Source organism: Egretta garzetta, unplaced genomic scaffold (assembly GCF_000687185.1).
Source record: "Egretta garzetta isolate BGI_Z169 unplaced genomic scaffold, ASM68718v1 scaffold397, whole genome shotgun sequence".
NCBI lineage: Eukaryota > Metazoa > Chordata > Aves > Pelecaniformes > Ardeidae > Egretta > Egretta garzetta.
Window position 1 is genome coordinate 3,924,807 of NW_009260493.1, and position 19,432 is coordinate 3,944,238.

Consider the following 19,432-nt stretch of genomic DNA (forward strand, 5'->3'; position numbering starts at 1 on the left):
ATGGTCTCTGGAAAAAAACTCAGGAAAAGAACAGAAATCTATTATGTCAAAAGATAAAACAAGTGTCTGAATTTAACTGAGAGAACAGAGAGGAAGGCACATAGATTTTTATCAAAAATGCATAGCAGTTATTAATGCATTTTGCACTGATTTTCAAGTTGAACATTTATTTACATTTATAACCTGTAAACCACATAGTAGCATCAGAAAAAAGTACCAGCTTAAGCACTACAAAGAGAGTTGTGCATGGCTCCAGCAGTGACTACAGCGAGCAATATAAGCTGCATAGAAAGTGAATATTAGAACAAAACCGGTGCTCCTAATATTGTCAGAATTATGAGAATGAACCAAATACATTTCCAATCCCACACCGCTGCTGTTTAACAAACAGACCTAGCATTCCAGGGCCAAACCCTGCTTCTAGGGAAACACAGCTCAGTATTACTCCACACCCAGAGAAAGACAGAAAGTTTAAGGCTCCCTTAGGACACATCCATTTGGGGCTTTTCTTTGGTCATTTGTTTTGTGCCCATAGTCATTGCTTTACCAAACATTTGTATGAGCGACTTCAGCTGAAAATCTGGCTTTGAGCTTTTATTATCAGTGCTATCACCAAAATTACGACTTCCAGAGTTACACCTAGCTTTGCCTGCTAAAGCAGGGTGGTCTGAAATACAGACAGTACACCCCCTTACCTCTGGCGCTTCCAATATGTCATCTTCCAGCACGCCTGCAACCCTCAGCAAACAGCGCATCTGTTTCAATGTGCAATGCAACTCACGCGTCACAGCTGATTTGAAAAAATAAGGCACACTCTGAACAGGCTTGTTTTCAACAGAAAGCCTGAAGTTTTGAGGGTCAAACAGACAGTTGAGATGATGTATGGCATTGTCAGATAAAAATATAGGCAGAGGTGCAAAGACACCAATGCCATTCTACAGATATCACACAGATACGATAGCCTTGTACCATTGCATGGTTGCAGGTGGTTTTAATCCTAAACATTTTACAAGGATTTGAAGCTCCTGGCATGTCACTGTGCAAATATCACTTCAGCTACCCTGTAAACCTATGTCCAACAGCAGCAGAAGCAATTTTCCTCTCACAGCAGCATCAATAAGCCATCTCCTTGCTCTTGACTCCTCTAATTAACAGATCTCAGGGAAGTGATGGAAAGATATGGTAAGAAAATAAAGTACCCATTTCCTCTTTCCTACTTTTCCTTATTTCCTTGCTTCCCCTTTCCTCATCCTTCTCCTCCCCCAGATCCTCTTTAGCATTCTGAGTCTCTTCCAGCCTGTCTACATTATGCTGTGGCTCCTTTTTTACTCACTTGTCTCACCTGTTTTCGTTTTTTTCTTTTTTTTTTTTATGTAGGAGTTGGAACAGCATCAGCTGACTTTTTGATTCACCTCTTTCCTCCTGCCTGTCTCTTCCTCTCATCCAGCTATCTTCCCCTAACCTCCTTTTTTGTGCTCTCTCTCTGACTCTCTCCCCTTCTCCCCTCCTTTGGCAGTCACTCCCGCAACTTGCTGTTGATGCTGCATGCTCTCATCCTCTGTGCTAACAGACCGAGTTACGTGACCTTGTCAACAGAAGGCAAAACTTCAGAAAAAGATCTCATCTGGGGATTTTAGCTCTCAGACTTTTCATTTGCAATGCTCATGTCTAGAACAGGGCTCGCATGTTTAGCTGTTACTAAGTACTAAAGATATTTTAGAAAAGGTGCCTCATTACTACACACCGGGCTCGTTTGTACCCGGAGGAGCCTGTGTGTGTTTTCTTTAGATTACTGGAAAAAGCAAAAAAAATGAGAAACATTCGGCACCTGTGTTCAGTTAGAAAGCTGTCTTCACCTTACCCTGACGAGTCTCCTCTGGCAGATACGTAACGTGGTTACGGCCAGCTTCCTGCTTCACAAAAACTGCTGTGCTGTTACTGCATTAGGTAAGGGGGTTTTCCCAGTGCTCCCAGAGGATGGCACTCAGATAATGCCATCTTTTTTACCCAGCAGCCTCTCTCAATTTTCAGGTTTTGAAATGCTATCACAGGTTTTGACACACTACCAGTTTCCAAGCCCCTCGCTTAAGTAACAGAAAATAAAAAAAAAATTGTTTAAGCTGCTGCTGCTTTTCTCCCCAGAGCGGGGGGATAATTGATACTACCGTATTCACGCTCCAGTGGTGGAACTGGCAGATAATGAGGAGAGATACCAGACGGAGCCACGTAACTGCAGCATGTACATTCAAGAAGTGTACAAAACCAAAAACATTATTTTCACGGGTTTTGCAAATATTCTGAGTCCCCAGGCAACCAGCTTCAATTGCTATTCTTTCCATCAGATAGTTGTTTAAATAATAGCCATCTAGCAGTGGGTGTTCTGTTGGAAATTAAATTTCAAATTTTCCCTGATTTTTATCAGAAAACTTTGCAAGCTATGTAACAAGTGGGAACTCCTTCCTGGAGCACTGAAGATTTTATTCACTCCTAACACATGAAAATATTATAGATAGTTTAAGAAAAGCACTTGGAATATCCTTGAAGGCCTGAAACTGGATCTAGAAACAAATCTCAGAAAAGGGTAAGTATCTTCTAGACATAAGCATGAGGCATTACCAAGGTGCAGTACACTGTACAAAAATAGCCCACACATGGGATGTTGCTGTATTAGGAAAGCATCCTCACGAAGAATAATGCACCGTTTCAAATGAGTCATTTCTGAAACTGATTTTTAGGGCAGCACACTAGATGGAAACACTTTGCTGAAGGGATGGACATCTTGTTTGTACATCAGAGCGAGCACTGTGCAGCAACTGACCCAACTAACGATGGAGAGATGGGTTTGTCAAAAACTCACCAGTTTTGGACCTTCCCATCTTTATATGCCAGGTTACTATGAATTTTGATCTTTGCATGGCTTTTCTATTTTTCTACTCATCACATCATCAAGGGAAAAAGCTTTCCACCAGAAAAACAAAGGAACAAACAAGCCAAGGCCACTGGACCTAAGACAAGGCTGCCAGGAAGAACAATTGGAGAGATGGCCGGAGGGACTCTGTACCACTCTCCGGTGGGCTGAACTTTTCCGCTGAGCAGCCAGCAATAAGAAAAGAGAGCCAACTTGTGAAATAAGTAGAGATGTATCACTTGGACAGGCTCCTTCCTCACCATAACTTGTCTTTGTCTGCTATTTGTCCCAGTTTCTGTGCATTCTCTTGAATACAAGGACAGAGGGTATGTCTTTCTAGGAACGCCTTTGTTCCAAAAGCAGCAGCAGAAGAATAGAGTACAAAACTGGAAGAGCTTGTATAGATTGTAGTGGCACAGAACCCATACAATAATAAATTTTCCAACTCCACAGAGGCAGAGCATATTCCCCTTCCCCCTTCTCTGACCTCTCCTCTACAGTTTTCATATGAAGACAATTCTTTGTTCCTGACTTCCAATGCCATTAAACTCTTCAGTAAGTAATTTCTATCCCCGTATTTTACTTTCCTTGCCACAAACAAAAGATTATTCACATTTTTAAAAAAAAAAATCGGGACAGTGTCTGTGAAAAACAAAGAAGGACTCTCGCTGAAATGGTATGCTAACTTGGACAGATATTGCACACAGTCCTGCCATGTAACCTGGCTCAAAATCAGCAATGCTCAGGCTTGAATTACTTCAGTCTACAGATCTGTTTATGTGGGCACCGGTTAGATAGGGGCAACCTCTAGTTTTATGGTCTGTGCTAACACTGAAGAGAATATAACTTCCAGAAACAAATGTTATCCATGCATCAATCCTGTCCAGTCCCAGCACAAAAAGATGCAATGAATGAGCTGATGAAAGTCCTGTTACTATGACACACTAGTTTTAAGCACTAAAGGTTAGCCTTTAATTAAAAATTCCTAATACTGATAGAGATCAGCCAGCCAGCCACCAGAAAATTTCCCATGGAAAATATGCCCGTGGAATTAAGAGTCGATATGGATCGAAAGTGCAGGACAGTGTCAAGAACACCAACAACACCTTTGATGGAAGAGTTCAGGAATTTGTAGCCAGCAAAAATGCATCTGCATAACTAATAAATACAGGAAGTGAACTTGACACTTCAGAAACAGACCAAGGCTGAGACACAGCCCTATTCTCCAATAGCTCTCTTTAGACAGGTAGATATTTCTACTGACAGAAGCTTAATCTCAGCTACTCAGATGTGTTCCTTCACATAATAAACAGAGATGAAATCTGTGTCCTGCTGATCCCCATGTCATTTCTCAAGTCATAGAGATACCACTGGTTATGGATGGATTGACTGACTGAGATGATGAAATGTATCAGTTTTATGGCACAGTACAACTCTATTAGTGATGCCTTTTCACAGGTGTATGAATCTGTACGTATGAGGTACCATCTGGTACCACAAGGCACCACTTACTACACAGATTTTTCCGTAGACAGGAATTGTATTTTTAACTATTATGGTGCGTGTATATACATATATAGAATAGAAATACAGCTCTTAACACTATATGCAATTTTATGGTAAACAGTTTGTGGCTTTTATCTTTGTGCACAATGATGAGCCACTCTCTGTTTCTATGAAACTTTATAAACAATATTAAGATTGAATTGGTAATGGGATTGCATAGCTCTGAGGTTCATTTCACTTATGTTTTCCATTTCTAGAGTGGAATTTTTTATAATTAGGAATTTTTAGATGTTGAAAAAGTGTTGCTATGAAAGAGTGAGATGTCTGAGTATTAGTAAGACATTACTACGTATTCAAGAAAACAGGTTTTTTTAACTATAGACAATGTTGTAACTGCAGAGAAGGGATGGGAAAGGGGGAGAAGAAGAAGGGTGATAAGAACTAATTATTATAACCTAACAAAGCAGCAGACACTGCCGCCCAAACCACTTCTGCTTGGGTTAATGCACTGAACTGGACCAGCCCTTCAAACAGTTTCTTCACACAGCCTTCAACATAGTCACCTTAAAATGCTTCTTAGGTATGAATATGCTCAAATACATGCCCAGATTACTAATGGAAATATGATTGCTATTATTACAGCCAGATTTCATGACTTTTCATTCCTTTTCTGTGTGTGGATTTTGCAGGCTGATGTTGACAGTTGAGCAAGCTGTTACAGCTGGCCATAACACATCTGTCAGAAACTTTTGAAAATAGGACTTTTCAGTTGAAGTAGGGAATCTTTTTACTTTTTATCATTTTCCACGTTTTGTGGCTTTTTTTTCTGTGATAAATGCATCTTTAGGTAAACTGCTGTGAAAAAAACTGGTCAGAGTATTCACAGGTACAGTAACATTTGAGCTCAGATCCTTAGGAGCTGCACCAGGCACTGCGGGGGAAGCCCACGGAGAAGAGGGATTCATCAGCAGTGCTGCAGCAGCAAAAGGACCCACCTCTCACTGACAGATTTCACTCTGCCAAGGGCGATGAACCTTTTGTGAGTTTTGTCGCACAAGGTTAGGCTCCAGCACAGCCACACTTGCATTCAGAAAAATTATCACTGAATGCGCACAGCTTCTGTCAAAATGTGCAGGAAAAGATGGGAATAAATGTTTATTTCAGTAAAAAACAATAGCCAGGGATGACGACTTTTCTAAAACTGTATTCCCAGAGGTCCTACCCTTTCACTAAGGGGACCTCTATCATATTCTCTAAAATCTGCCATGTCAACATCGTAACTACTACTAAGGGAGATGCTAGCATTCATATTATGATGGGCAATGCATCAGAATTAATTAGTATGAAAGCTGGTGAGGATAAAATTGTGGCTAAAACATCAGAAGGAATTAGATTGAAAGGTGGTGAAAAGCCCAACAGCCATAAACTTTCTCTGTGACCGAGCTAAAGCAACACTTGGATAAATGGAGACTGACACAGCAAACAATTCCTTTACAAAAGACTTTAAAAAATGCCTTCTACAATATTTCAAGTTGAAAAAAAAAAGTCTAAGACACTTGCATACAATTCATTTCAGCAAACTCTATTATGTCCAAAAATCTCAAACAAAAGCCCTCTTCAAATATTTCAGTAAGTATACATTTCTACAGAGCAACATGAGCTTGAATTGCCTTTTAGTTATGGCACAGAAGAGACTTCCTGAATACATAGGGCCGTTTGTTGTCAACTGCTTCACAATGTACGTTCATGAAAAATGTTACAGGTTAGGCACTTTCAGTATGTGGAGTGTCACCTGGAAGAAATGTCATCAGAGCTGGCACTGATGTGGTGTGGGGAAAAAATCAATGTATGTATGGCTTGGCAGCATTTGCAAGTGTTCAGTTTGTAACCTCAAAACTCAAGAGAGCACAGTCTGAACAAACACAGCACGAGTCATCAGAGCCTTTCCTCTGCTCTACACACACATAATAGCACACTGTTCCTTTCAAAACATCATGGTACAGTACAGTATCAAGCAGATAGTAACTCTCATAATGCTCCTTTACCACACAATTTAGGGAATAAATAAATAGCAGTGCCATCTGCCCCGCCCCACCCCACAAAGGACCCACTTATTAAGCCCAGCAGTAGTGGACAAATCTTGATCTGCTGTGGTAATACAGCACTCACACCCCGAAGGATGAGCTCTGCCGTCATCTGTTGATGAACAGCAGTGCCAAATGGTTTGCCATGCCTTGATATGGAAAACAAAGTAATAATGAAACATTTTGCACAGACACAACCAGAGAAGCAAACATGATGCTCTTCAGCTGCAAATGCTGCATACAGTAGTAAGTACCTGATGGCAAAGTGTGGCCTTGCCTTTCCCTTAGCATTTAAACATACAGTTGAGAGAAAGTTGACATACCAGACAAGGATGAAAAGGTCAGATTTCTTCCCAAGAAACTACTTTTATAATTATCAATGCAGCAATTTTGAGCCTTTGCGTTGATGCATATAATTTCACATTATTAAAAATACTCAGATAACAGGTTCTGCTGCACAAGTTTGGTGTATTTAAGGAATGACAAATTACTTAATTTTTTTTAAAAAACATACAAGTCCGAAAGGCATTGTGAGATTTTTTTGAACAAGCACTTTAACCAAAACATTTTCATCACAAATTATACTTCGGTAGAATGGTAAAGAATCATTCAAGTAAGTTTCTCTGTCATTTTAGAACAAGATTTGTCAAAGTCAGAACTTCTGTTTTGTGGAAGAGTGCCTTTTGATTAAATTTCCTAATGATTGGGGTGACATTGCTCTGGGAAAGGTACCTTATCACAGAAAACAGCCGATCCCCACAACTAGCCTGGGATGTAAGGGACACGAGTTAAAACGTCCACTGTTTCAACCTAACAGGGATTCAAATGTAATTCAAGGAGTAAAGGAAGAAAAGATGTTACTCTTGCTTGCAAATGATGTTCCTTAATCTGAGGGGATTAGCTCTAAGTGTATGCAGAGTCATGCACAGGGAAATCAGTGCCTTACACTTTTGTTTATGCAAGGAAGTGTTTGCATTACTTTACTCACCATTCCATGATTTAGCCACGCTGGTATAAAATTATCAAGCAGCTTTGGGTAAACCAGTTCCCTGTCATAGATATAGATGCTCCAAAACATCGTCACAACAAACTAAGAAGAAAAAAAAAAAAAACAAAACATTTAAAAATATATGCTTCTGAACAATTAACTACACATTTTAGATAGCAAAATGGGGCATTTAGCAAATGATCTATGGACAGACACAGACATCATTGTTCTTTGACCAAATCCAACAGTGCAAATCTGGATTATTCTTTGCATTCACAGGAGCTTTAACTTTTCTTCTTCCTTTTTCTTTTTTTTTATTTTTTTTTTTTTTGACTTTCAGCCTGCAAAAAATCTCATTTTTTGACTTACATGCCTGTGGCCAAATTACAACTGAGTACTATACTTCAGTAGCAGATGTGACACATAAATAATGTTTCACCACTAAAAGGATAGAAAACAAATGGAAACTCAGGTAAAATATCACTTGGAATTCATAGAGCATATAAATATGAAACATTCACCCCTGAACAGATGGCTATAAACTCATCTTTGCACTTTTTCATGTCAGCCATCCATCAAAATAGCATTGTTTAAAAAAAAAAAACAACCAAAAAAACCCCCTTTAACTGCTCTGCACACAATTCATGGACTGGGCTCCACAGAAAAGAGGTCTAGTACCTGGCTTGTTTGTCAATATGAAATTTAGCTTGGTTCTTGTCAGAGACTATTTACCAGGAGCCCAGAGAAAGGCCATTATTTCCTCTAGATTGAAGACAGGACAGATGGCTCAGATAAAGTTTGCACTGAGCTAAATTTTTGCCAAAGTGTGCACAAATTCTTTAAAGATACCCTGATGTCTGAAAAGCAAAGACAATATAAAACCACAAAAATTTACAGAAATAATAGTTTTATCTTACCTTAGCTGGGGAAAGAACAAAGTAAGCCATCTTCTAATTAAAACACAATTGCTTTCTTACGTTGAATTTGAGTCATAGTTTTCTAGTAAGAAAAGGCTTATTGTTTACAGCAGTAAAACCCAATACCTGGGCCAGGAGCTTTTCAATGACCATTTTCAGGGGATCTCTACACAGTAGCGACAAGTCCAGGTTTAAAGTTTGAGAGGCAATAGATAGGACTTCCACCGAGATCAGCAGGGAAGTATTCAGTTACATCCAAACCGATGTGGCCCATGATCTTATGGCTAATTTGAGGGGTCAGTAAAAGAAAGTGCAAGAAATATGGGGTGAGCACAGCAAGGTCAACAAATTACTAGTGTGTATGATAGTGCAGGCATAAGTTGTTTCATATGCTTCTGACTTTGGAAAGTCAAAACTGAGGTTGCAGTTTATCAATGGCACCTTGTTCTAACCACAGAGACGCAGGCTTCAGCCAGCCAGTTATGTGAATGACCTGAACCAGTACATTGTTCCCTCAGTGTGCATACAGTACATAGTTTCTTGGCTTCCAACACACTTGTCCATCTGTTATGATAGCTATCGGTGCCTGCTCAGAATAAGCCTGGACTATTTGACTAGTGCACAGAGGCCAGGAAAAAAAATAGGTTATGACGGACAGCCTGAAAAATATTGCAAGTGTAAAGTACCCCACAAGAAGTCTCTCTCCTGGGCCAGTCTTGGCATTGGCACAGCCCAGCTCTTTACGCACCTGCTGACACATAAGTGCCAAGATATGAATAGCTCAACAGCAGGGAAAATGGAAGCAAAGTATCCTCTTCTCTATAGGCTTCCTAGAAGTCATGTATTATCACAGTGGGTCTCTGAGAACCTGCTAAGACCAACTGGGACATAAAAACATATTCTTAGGCGCAAGAAGACGAAGACTGATAATGCTTTTTTAGAAAGAAGTCTTACAGAAAGAAAAATCACCCAGGATTAGGTTGAACCTTATTACACTGAATACAACAAAGCTGGCATGTTTTGACCTGTGATTTTTGTGTGGAGCAGAATAAAACAATAGCCTTTGCCAAGGAGGTAAAGATAAGAAAAAAGGGGATGTGCCATCTGTCCCTTAACCAAAGTCAGCCAACGGATGGAATGGGATCAGCCTAGCTGGTTGCAACCATCTGGAGCTACAGACGGCAAATGCTGCTTAGCGAAGCACTGTCACAAGGCAGACATAAGGTAAAGGAAGTGCGCAAACCCCAAGGTGTTACAGAACTAACCTATCCCGGAGAATGACCCAACATGAGACTAACCTAATGCCCTGGGAAAGATCCCTTCCAATGTCTGAATGGTTCGCCTTACCTTTCCTAACAACTAGTTCATTTGGATAAAATTAACTATAAAAATGAACTATTGCACTATGAACTAATACGAACTATAAAAATTAACCATAAAAATTAACTACTGGGATAAAAAGATCTGTAACGAGGACCTGCTACTTAGCTACCTTGGCTGCTTCAGAATTTGTTTACTATGATTAGAGCAACTGTTGGTCTGGTACTTTTAAGTCACCTCTACTACGCTTACACTTTAGTACTGGTAGACTATTATTTGGGCTGAGCTTTCCAAGATCACACATGGTCATGAAGTGCCAGACCACGATACAACTGAGCTGCTTCTCTACACCGCCTATGTAAGGCTCAATCAGAATTGCAGCTCTTATGCTCACACTGCCTTCCTTGCGGCAGAATTCATCGCTGTTGTGGAGACAGTCATGCTACCACCCTCACATGCCAGGCTGAACAAGCTGCTCGTATGCAGCAGGTATTTTTCAGGGAGCCCAGTACTTTTATTTTCTTTTGTTCCCAAGGCAAAATGGCACAAATGTCACCCTTCCACCTCCTCTTTAGACAAACTCAAGGACTGGAGTTCAAGGAAGAAAACAGGCACCAGCAATTGCCTTTACACTTCTTTGCACAGGAGCTTCCAAAGATTGCCAAATTTCTGAAGACAGCAATTACTTGGTTAAACATAAGGTTAAGCAACATACAAAAGAACAGAAGAGTCCCTCATTTGCAACTTCTGCTATCTAGGGTCATTACAGACCAAAGGGAACCTCAAATTTGCAAGGAGACCTTGGAAACTGTTTGAAAATATGGAGTAGCTCACTTGTCGCAGGCATCTAAAGTATTGCTAAATAAATACACAGCAGCAGGAAGAAAATAAGGCTGAAAACTACACTCTGTTTTCCTACTTAAAGAGATATTCCCTGAGTTTTTGTCCTCCATCTCTGAAGCTTCAGAGGACATGAGAAGAGCATGTGGCACTGCCAAGGGAAAAATTTTAAAGGACAATTTGGGAAACAGTTGGTGATTCAAAAGGGAAAACAAGTGGCTTTATCAAAACACCACAAATGGAAGCAAAGAGAAACTACGAGAGGAAATCCAGTGAAAAGAACTGCGTAATTTGCTGTTTTATATGAGCCCAACCAAGAAATGTTATGCAAACGAAGAATAAACCCAGTGGAACTTTATTTTCCTGAACTATGTGTTTTATTTTTGGCTGTGCTGCACAGTTCAGTTCACTCATTTCCTGGATGGCTTCACAACAAAGAAAAAAAAAACCCAACCCTTTGACCTTGACAAAATTTCTTCTAAGTACAGTTAAAGGTAAGCTTTCTGGCTATCTCCCAAGACATTTGCGGTTAACTGCGAATATAAATATATTGTTTGTGAGCCTCTTTGAGGGTTAAAGGCATTACATATAGAAGTAAAGTGTTATTGAAGGCAGACCACACTAAGCACAAATTGGCATGGGTTTAGGAGGGATCTAGTGCTAGCACAGCATCACACCAAATAAATTTGAAAAAGGCCAATAAAGGAAATCACAAGGAGTGGGAACTGAAAATCAGGGAAGACTCCCCTCGGAGAACAGAGTTCAGGCAGCAATTGCACCACTGCTCACTCAGGTTCCCATCACCAGCCACCACCAGGTGAGGGCAAAATGTAGAATAGAGGGATTTTGGCATGCTCGAGACAGTTATGGAAATAAAAGTATTTTGAGGTCTGGTCAAGTAATGAGGTAAGTAGGAGACTGCAGCGAATGCCTACACATCTTTTCTTGGGGTAAGAACCCAGGACAGCATTACTGATGATCTACAGAAGAACAATGATCAGCTTTGCTTTTGACTGTACCAGTATAGAGAAATAAGAGAAAAGAAAGCATGCCTGGCTTTCTCTCTTTCGTATCACAGGTTTTTAAAAACACAGAAGTATAATATAAAGAATAGGAGATCATTCTAGCCAGTTTAGACTCTGACCCGAATGGAGCTATGAATGCTACATGATATAAAACATAAATGGTAGAGTATGTGGTTTTCTAGGCAGCAATCTCTTGTCTAATATGTAACAATATCAATTTTCTTTCTTCTTCCTATTTCAATTAAACACAGTCTTAAACAACTAGAAATGCCTGTTTTACCTCTTCATCCTCTTGTTTGGTACAAATTACAAGAAACATATTGATAAAACCATATACAGTTTACACAAAACACTAATTAACCACAGAAACTCGTCAACTTCACGATATATGTCAAACAAATCGAAAAAAGTAGAGATAGTCTAAACCACTGACTTTTTAAGAGTGTCTCACACTTCTCCAGCAGTGTAAATTATTTCCAATATAAATCTCCTTTACACTGATAAAGGGGGGGGTGGTGGTAAGTGCAGCCAGTAGAGATGATAATTGGTAATGAACTTCTAAAATGTCTATGCAGGCATTTTTCTTCAGTGGATGCTTCCTGCTCTCTCAGGCATTTGCATAGTACCCCATGTTCATAATAAACTAAAAAAGGGCTAGGAAGTGTTGCCCACAGACTTTTTGTGGAATAAGACATAGAAAATTGGTCTGTTGATTTCTGATTTCGTTCTCTTAAAGAGTCATATTAAAAAGAGCAACAATAGGTAAACAGTAGTCATGTCCTTCAAAGAGGTTCATGTTTATTTCTTGATACTCCTAAACAAAATGGTAGGTTGGCAATTCAGTTTTATCTGAGCACCCAGAGATACACAATGCATAACCCAACACTGGAGAGATGTGTTTTGCTGCAAAGATTTTGCAAGATTTGATTTGTTGCGAAGCCACCCAAGGAGATTGTTTGCCCTTGGGCTGGTTCTTTCCCCTCCTTTGGAAGGTGGGAGGAGGTTGGTGGTCAGACTTCCCAGGTGGTTTGTATGTAATACTTTTTTAGGAAGTACTAAAAATGAAATGCTTTATTTTGTTACTTTTTTTTTTCACACATCATTGTTTGACTTGGGAGTGGAAACCCCTCTTCTCATCTGTTTTTCAGAGCAAGTCATCTCAAGGGCTTCAGTAAGCAGGAAATACAGAAAAAATTATGTTGAATTGCTTTTGAAAAACTACAGTTAGTGGGCTTTAAAATGTTCTCCCAGTATTTGCATTATTCCCTAAACATGCCCTGTGTAAAACACTGAGTAATAAAAAGAATTTAGATGTTAAGGTAACTGACAAGTACTTAAGCATGACCACTGCTGTTACATTAAAAACCCAACAAGGATTTTATTCACATCCGTCCAATTTTTATGTGTGAAGGTTCCCTTGTGTTGCTACTGGAAACCACTGAGCAGCTCCATGGAGAGCTAGGTGGGAGAGTCTCAAAGAAAGAAAGTCTGCATTTGAATTTCTTTTGTTCCTTTTTTTTTTTTTCTGGAGTGAGGAAGCTGTTGAGAGAATATGGGAAATGAGGGAACTTTAACTTTTTTTCTGCAGACACTCTGGTGTTTTTAATAACTTCCTTCTAACAAGCACCTCCGGCATACCAAAATTTCACTGGGTATTTTCTTACACATAAATAGCTTTTTAGAGAACAAAGCCAGCGTTAGACATTTGCCACTCAGGCCCTGAACTTCTCCTACCCGTAATCCCACTGAAGAAGAACCCCCGGTGGCTGGCAGTCCCTCAGGCACTGGCCAAGGCTTGGGCAAGTGGTAGCTGCAGTGTGGTGGGCGCTGCTGGAGAGGATCAGCTTTCAGGAAGGAGCTGACACCAATGTTAAGTTATGAAGCACTGCTGTTTGTTGCCACTAGCCAGGAGAGGAAACAACAATGAAAACAACCTTTTTAGGCTTTCTTTGTAAGAAGTGAAATAATGTGTGGTAATCAATTGCTCCCCCTTGCCACAGAAAGGTCACCTTTGGAAATGGAGAGCATCTGTCCAATGAGCTTTTTGGCCATTTCTTACTCTTTTCTGGGTTGGTGGTTTTTTTCGTTTGAGACAGAAGTTGTTTCTGTATGAAACCCTTGGGAAAGTAGCTAGCTCCAGGTATGCAACACAACCCCCAGGAACTGCTAACTTGTAAATGTTGCAACAGTACTTCTAGTGCAGGCAATGGCTAGCTGGGATTCTTTGCTTACTGGTGGCAAAAGAAACAACGCCTGAAAGAAATGTGTAGAATTATGAATACAAAGTGAAGCTGAAATTCTCCAAGATCTTTAAAAGTTTCAAGGTCAGGAACACTGCAGGGGTGGAGGAGCACACAGACAACAGCACGGAGCTAAAAACAGTGGCAGGAGAGAATCCCTGAATCCTGAGCAGCGTGAGAGAGCTAAGGAAGTTGTGCTTTGATGCATGTAAAGGCTTACACTTCTAGATTGAAAAAGGCACTTAAAATCTTTAAATAAAGACAAATAATGTGACGTTGCTCTCCTTCATTACTACTGTCAACGCAGTAGGAAAAGCATCTGTTGCCAATCACAATCACAATTACTTCTAATTCCTGATCTCCCTTAAAATACAAATATAACACATAAATCTCTGCACCCATAAAATACGTATTTGCAAGCCTGTTTATGCACAGAGTTTTAAAAACTGTATTAGTTGATCCAGTTTCTTTGACCATGGCTGGAAAACTGCAGTCTGTTAGCTCAAAAGAATTGTGGCAGCTCCCAAGAGGCAGGCCAGCAAGTACAGTAAGGGAAGGCTACCAGCTGGGTTTTTATGAAAGAAATACCTGCACAGTGTTTCACATATGCTTTGCATTTTCTAACTTTGCAAAAACATTCTGTATTTCTTCACATATTATGAAATCTCACATAAACGGTGACATTACATTTTAATGAAGCATCTCTGAATATATCAAATTATAAATGATTGATTGGTATGTTAACTGCTGTTAATTGACAGGAATTGATCAGCTTTTGTGAAACATTACAACTTTAGAGACCTCATAGAGTTTTCCAGTAGTCCTACCATGGAAAAAATTTGCTTCTAGTGAATTTATTTTGAACTACTGTACACTGAAATAAAAACCCAGAATTAAAGGTTGATCCTGAATTACAATAAAAGCAATACTTTAATGAAAGGTTCACACATACTTTTTAATGTAACCTAAACTTACAACTAGACTGACACAGACCACACTTCCATGTAAAAAAACATGAAATTCTGGATTTTCAGCTGCTTTCAGTGTGTGGTATGAGACATGTAAAGACACTCAGCACCTTTTGCCATTGAAAGTGATGTGCAATGTCCCAGTGGAGCAGGACCTGATCCAAAAAACAGTTTTCTTTTGTAAAAGACACGTAAACTCCACATTTTTCCATACCTTCTGTGTGCTTTTTTACATTACTGACAACCCTCTTTTTCCATACCCTTTTTCTTCTGTCAGCTCTGGTTGCCCTACAGGGTTAACAGGGAGTAACCTGGACTTGTGCTTCCCTTCTTGCCCTTGACAAAATGACTTACAGCCCAGACTCCTGTCAGGTTGTTACAGTGTGAAACATACCACAATTGGCACTTTCACTACTCCTGACGATGACACACAGTGCAGAAAAAGTCCAAACTGACTCTCAAGATGCTGCTGGTACAATTCATATTTGAAATGACTTGTACAATCAAGTTCCTATTGTGAAGTACATTTTTTTTAGTGAACCAAAAATAATTTCAGCAACATCAGTGCTCCCTTTCACCTGTGAAAAACAAGAGAGTAATATAATCACCTCTACCATCTTCCCCCTTCCGAATAGCCTTTTGTGTAGAGGTGGGAAAGCCTTTCAGCCAGAAAACAATCAGTAAATAACACTGCTCACCCAGTTTGTAAAGACATGCACAGATTAACACCGTACTTACCACTCCAACAGGGAAAGCTAGAACAGCCATCACCCAGTCACGGAGGGAAATGAGTTTTTTAAGCTGCCTCTCTTGCTCTTGACTGTCATTTCCTTTAGTGAGAAGACTGGACAGGTCGGTCAAGACGCAGATCCCAAAGAAGACAGCCTGGATAACCTGCATGGAAGGGAAACACACTCTTGAACAGAAAGAATTGACATGGGGAGCAGGAAAACATCAGTCCCTTAAATACGGGTAGTTGGTTCTCACCAAAGTCACTTGTGCTTCTAGACTGAAAGTCCTGCATGCATCTTGCTCCTCATGTATGAGGGGAATCAATGCAAGTGGAAGGACTCCAGAGGTGAGACTTCCCACCCTCACCTCAGACATGTGCCACTCGCTGGGGACTGAACTGCAGCCACCCCTTCCTGCTTCACTCCATACAACTCGGCCCCAAAGCCATAGCATTTGCCTCTGAGGCAGAAAAAGTTATAAACTCTCCCTGCAAAAAGTAAGGAAAGAAAAAAGGTGAGTGGTCCTTTCCCTTGCGCCAGGAGGTCTCCCTTGGAGACCCTGCCTGCCCCAGACACTCTGCCCAGATGCGAAAAAGGTGCCTAAGACTGCCACTTACCTGCCTTTTCCTTTTTTGCATTCATGTATTTGTGTGCAACATCATAAGATTATCTGTTGTACTAAATCGGTAGTTTAATCACCTGAACCCACTGATTTGGTTCAAACTTGACTTGATCTTAGTTTGATCACTACATTTTTCTTCCTTAATTAGCTTAGTAAAATTGTAGTAAGTTAGCTCAGGAATGCTCTTGCCTGAGGACCTGCACATCCTTTCTAGTACAGTTCAGAGGAAGTGCACGCAGCTTGTTTACTCCCCGAGCTGGAAGCCCGGGTCACAAACCCACGCGCATCAGGTAATCCCAGGTAAAAAATTAACAAAACACGGGCTTGTTTCCCAAACTGCACATTAATTCATCAAAAAACATAAACATATGCTTAAAATACATACTACATGTTTCTCAAAGCAAGCATGGAGTACCAGTTTAGAAGTCTTATTTGTAAATCTAAGTGTTCCTCTGACAAGGAGTTCCTGACTAAGCAGCAGACCATCCATAAGAAAGAATAGCACATTCCCAGATTTTGCAAAATACAATTTATTACGCGCATACATCTCTGCAGAATTCAGACTATGATAAGTAATGTAAAAAACCACCTTAGGCTAGGGGATGCTGATCTGGAATATGGTAGGGAAGGGAGGGAGGCAGGCAGGCAGGCAGGCAGGAAATACCAAACAGGTGTTGGCTACTAGAAAGAAATCCAGAGATATGTAATGGTTGGATGGATAAAAGTACGTTCCCTTCCTCAACAATCCTTATACGACCCAAATACTTGTAAATTCTGGCCTGTAAAGCTGTGCACGACAGACATTCAAATGGCCCCTGGATCTGCTTGCAATTCTGCTGCCATTGCTCTTCCCTCTCCAGGCTGTAGCTACATATAATTTGCTTGATAAATAGATGAAGCAACATTACAAAACATTCCCTGAAGCCATGAAATGTGACAGACTACTAGTGCTAGAGCTCTATATTGTGCTAGAAAAAGATATTACTACTTCAAATGACTGCCTGGAAAAGTTACCATCTTCTACATAATTTCCGAAAAAACATTTTATATAAAAGTTGGGGCTCCTCGGAGCTATGTAATTACATGAACTCCTAACGCACTTTTTCATATTATTTCTCTGAAACAAGCACTTAGTAGAAAAAAAAATCTTCCCATACTCAGCCCCTGTTTTCCACCAAACAGATGGCCTATTTGGAGAGAAGGAATAGAAGAACTAATTATGCATTTGCTTGACTTAAGAGGAGATATGATACCATCTACTATTCACTCAAGAGTGTGAATGCCAAAGAAGGAAAAAGATTTAAGACAGGGCTGGAAAAAAAAGTATACCTAACAGTAATGAGATCAATCTGGGTGTTAAAAAGTTTAGGCTGAGTACCAGGAAATATTTCCTAACAGCGAGCTCTGTCAGACCATGAAATAGTTTCTCAGAGGAAGTGGTGGAAGCCTCATGGCTTGAGTCACTCCAACCGATATTGGACAAAACACTCAATAATGTCCTGCAGGGAACAGTATGACGCTGGCAGGGCTTGGGCGAGTGACTAATGGATTGTTTGCAGCTCTAGCTACGATTCCCTGAAATGGTCCCTCTCCAAAGAAACACAGACTCAAACAATCACACGCCCACTTTCCAAGGGAATTGAGATTGTACATCCACTAATCAATCACAAACCCAACAGCTCCTCTCCCCATTATCCTGTTATGAACACATCACTTCAAGGGAAAATATAATGATATCATCGGGAATAACTGAAAACTCCTAAAGGGAAAGAAAGTACCCAAAGATTTCAGAGACTAGTTATGAAGTAAACTACTGTACAAAGAGACTAACAAAAATCCATATAGGAAAGAGAAAATTTCATATTTATCAAGAACATTGAGAGCCAATGAAAAAAATTGTATAGTGTTCAGTGAGGAACAGTTCCAGCTATATTCATACAAATAATGTACATACATCGCTCTAATACTTCCTTTCCTTTCTAGAATGTGCAAGAAAACTCTTGTGACACCTATCAACATTTAGGATTAGACTGAGGACCTCTAGAGCTGCATGAGTCTCAGCAGCATAAACTGAACTTCCAGTCAGTAACAATTTACGCCCTTTGTGGGTCTGGCATAGGAAAAGCATAGCATGCAGCTACCGGTGGTTTATGGTAGGAAACAAGTTTTTAAAAGTCCATGCTCCTCAGTGTGAATGCTGCCTAACAGATGTGAAAAGTTCACAGCAACGGAATAGAAATTCCCACTAAAGAATATTCTTCAAAGTACCCTGGTGTCACCTCAGATTTAGGATCACATTTTCAAAACAAGGACCTTATTTTGAAAATCTGCAGGTGGTGAATCTATACATGAAACATCCCCGAGATGTTAAACAAACAGCTGACGACTTTTTTTTTTCCCCCCCTTGGAAATGTAAGCAATAACAGCACTTCAGAGGAAGTATCTTCCAATTTTGCCTCCAACTAGAGTTTGAAGGAAAACAGCGATTTAGAAAACGACAAATACAAATTTGACAGAAAACAGCCATACCTCACTTATACCATGTTAACAGTGATAGAGGCAGAAACTCGTAAGCAGAATATGCAAAACCAAGAAAATCATTAAAACGGATATAAAATACTATCTTACTGCTGACCCCATCTTCTCCACTGAAGCCTAGAGGGGCCACTGCTACTATAGTTAATACTACAGTACCCTTAAGCTGTGATAACGTAATGACAAGCCATGGAAATGGCCGTCTACAGGTATTTTAGTAATACAAAACTCTTGAGCAGAGAAAGTGCTCGTGTGCTGGTTTTGGCTGGCATAGAGTTAATTTTCTTCATATTAGCTAGCATGGGGCTATGTTCTGGATTTGTGCGTTGATAACCCAGGGACGTTGTCGTTATTGCTGAGCAGCGCTTATGCAGAGCCAAGGCCTTTTCTGCTGCTCACCTCACCCCACCAGCGAGGAGGCTGGGCGGACACAAGAAGCTGGGAGGGGGCAGAGCTGGGACAGCTGACCCCAACTGACCACAGGGGTATCCCACCCCATATGACAACCTGCTCAGCATATAAACTAGGGGGGAGGTTGGCGGGAGGGTCGCTGCTTGGGGACTGGCTGGGCACTGGTCAGTTGGTGGTGAGTGATTGCTTTAATTTGCATTACTTGTCTGTCTTGTTTTTTATTTCTCTCTGTTATTTTCCTCTTCATTACAATATTATTATCATAATTATCATAATTATGATAATAATTATAATTATATTTCAATTATTAAACTGTCCTTATCTCAACCCATGAGTT

At 40.2% G+C, this 19,432-nt stretch overlaps 1 protein-coding gene across 1 annotated transcript in view; it reads right to left on the reverse strand.

The window, feature by feature from the left end:
- Positions 1 to 19,432, reverse strand: part of AIG1 (androgen induced 1) — a 130,454-nt gene that overhangs the window by 73,843 nt on the left and 37,179 nt on the right. Inside the window, exons 2-3 of the mRNA XM_035899763.1 lie at positions 15,535 to 15,690; positions 7,487 to 7,588 (exon numbers count right to left, since the gene is read on the reverse strand). Coding sequence (XP_035755656.1) covers positions 7,487 to 7,588; positions 15,535 to 15,690 — 258 coding nt within the window. The remainder of the gene's footprint in view (positions 1 to 7,486; positions 7,589 to 15,534; positions 15,691 to 19,432) is intronic.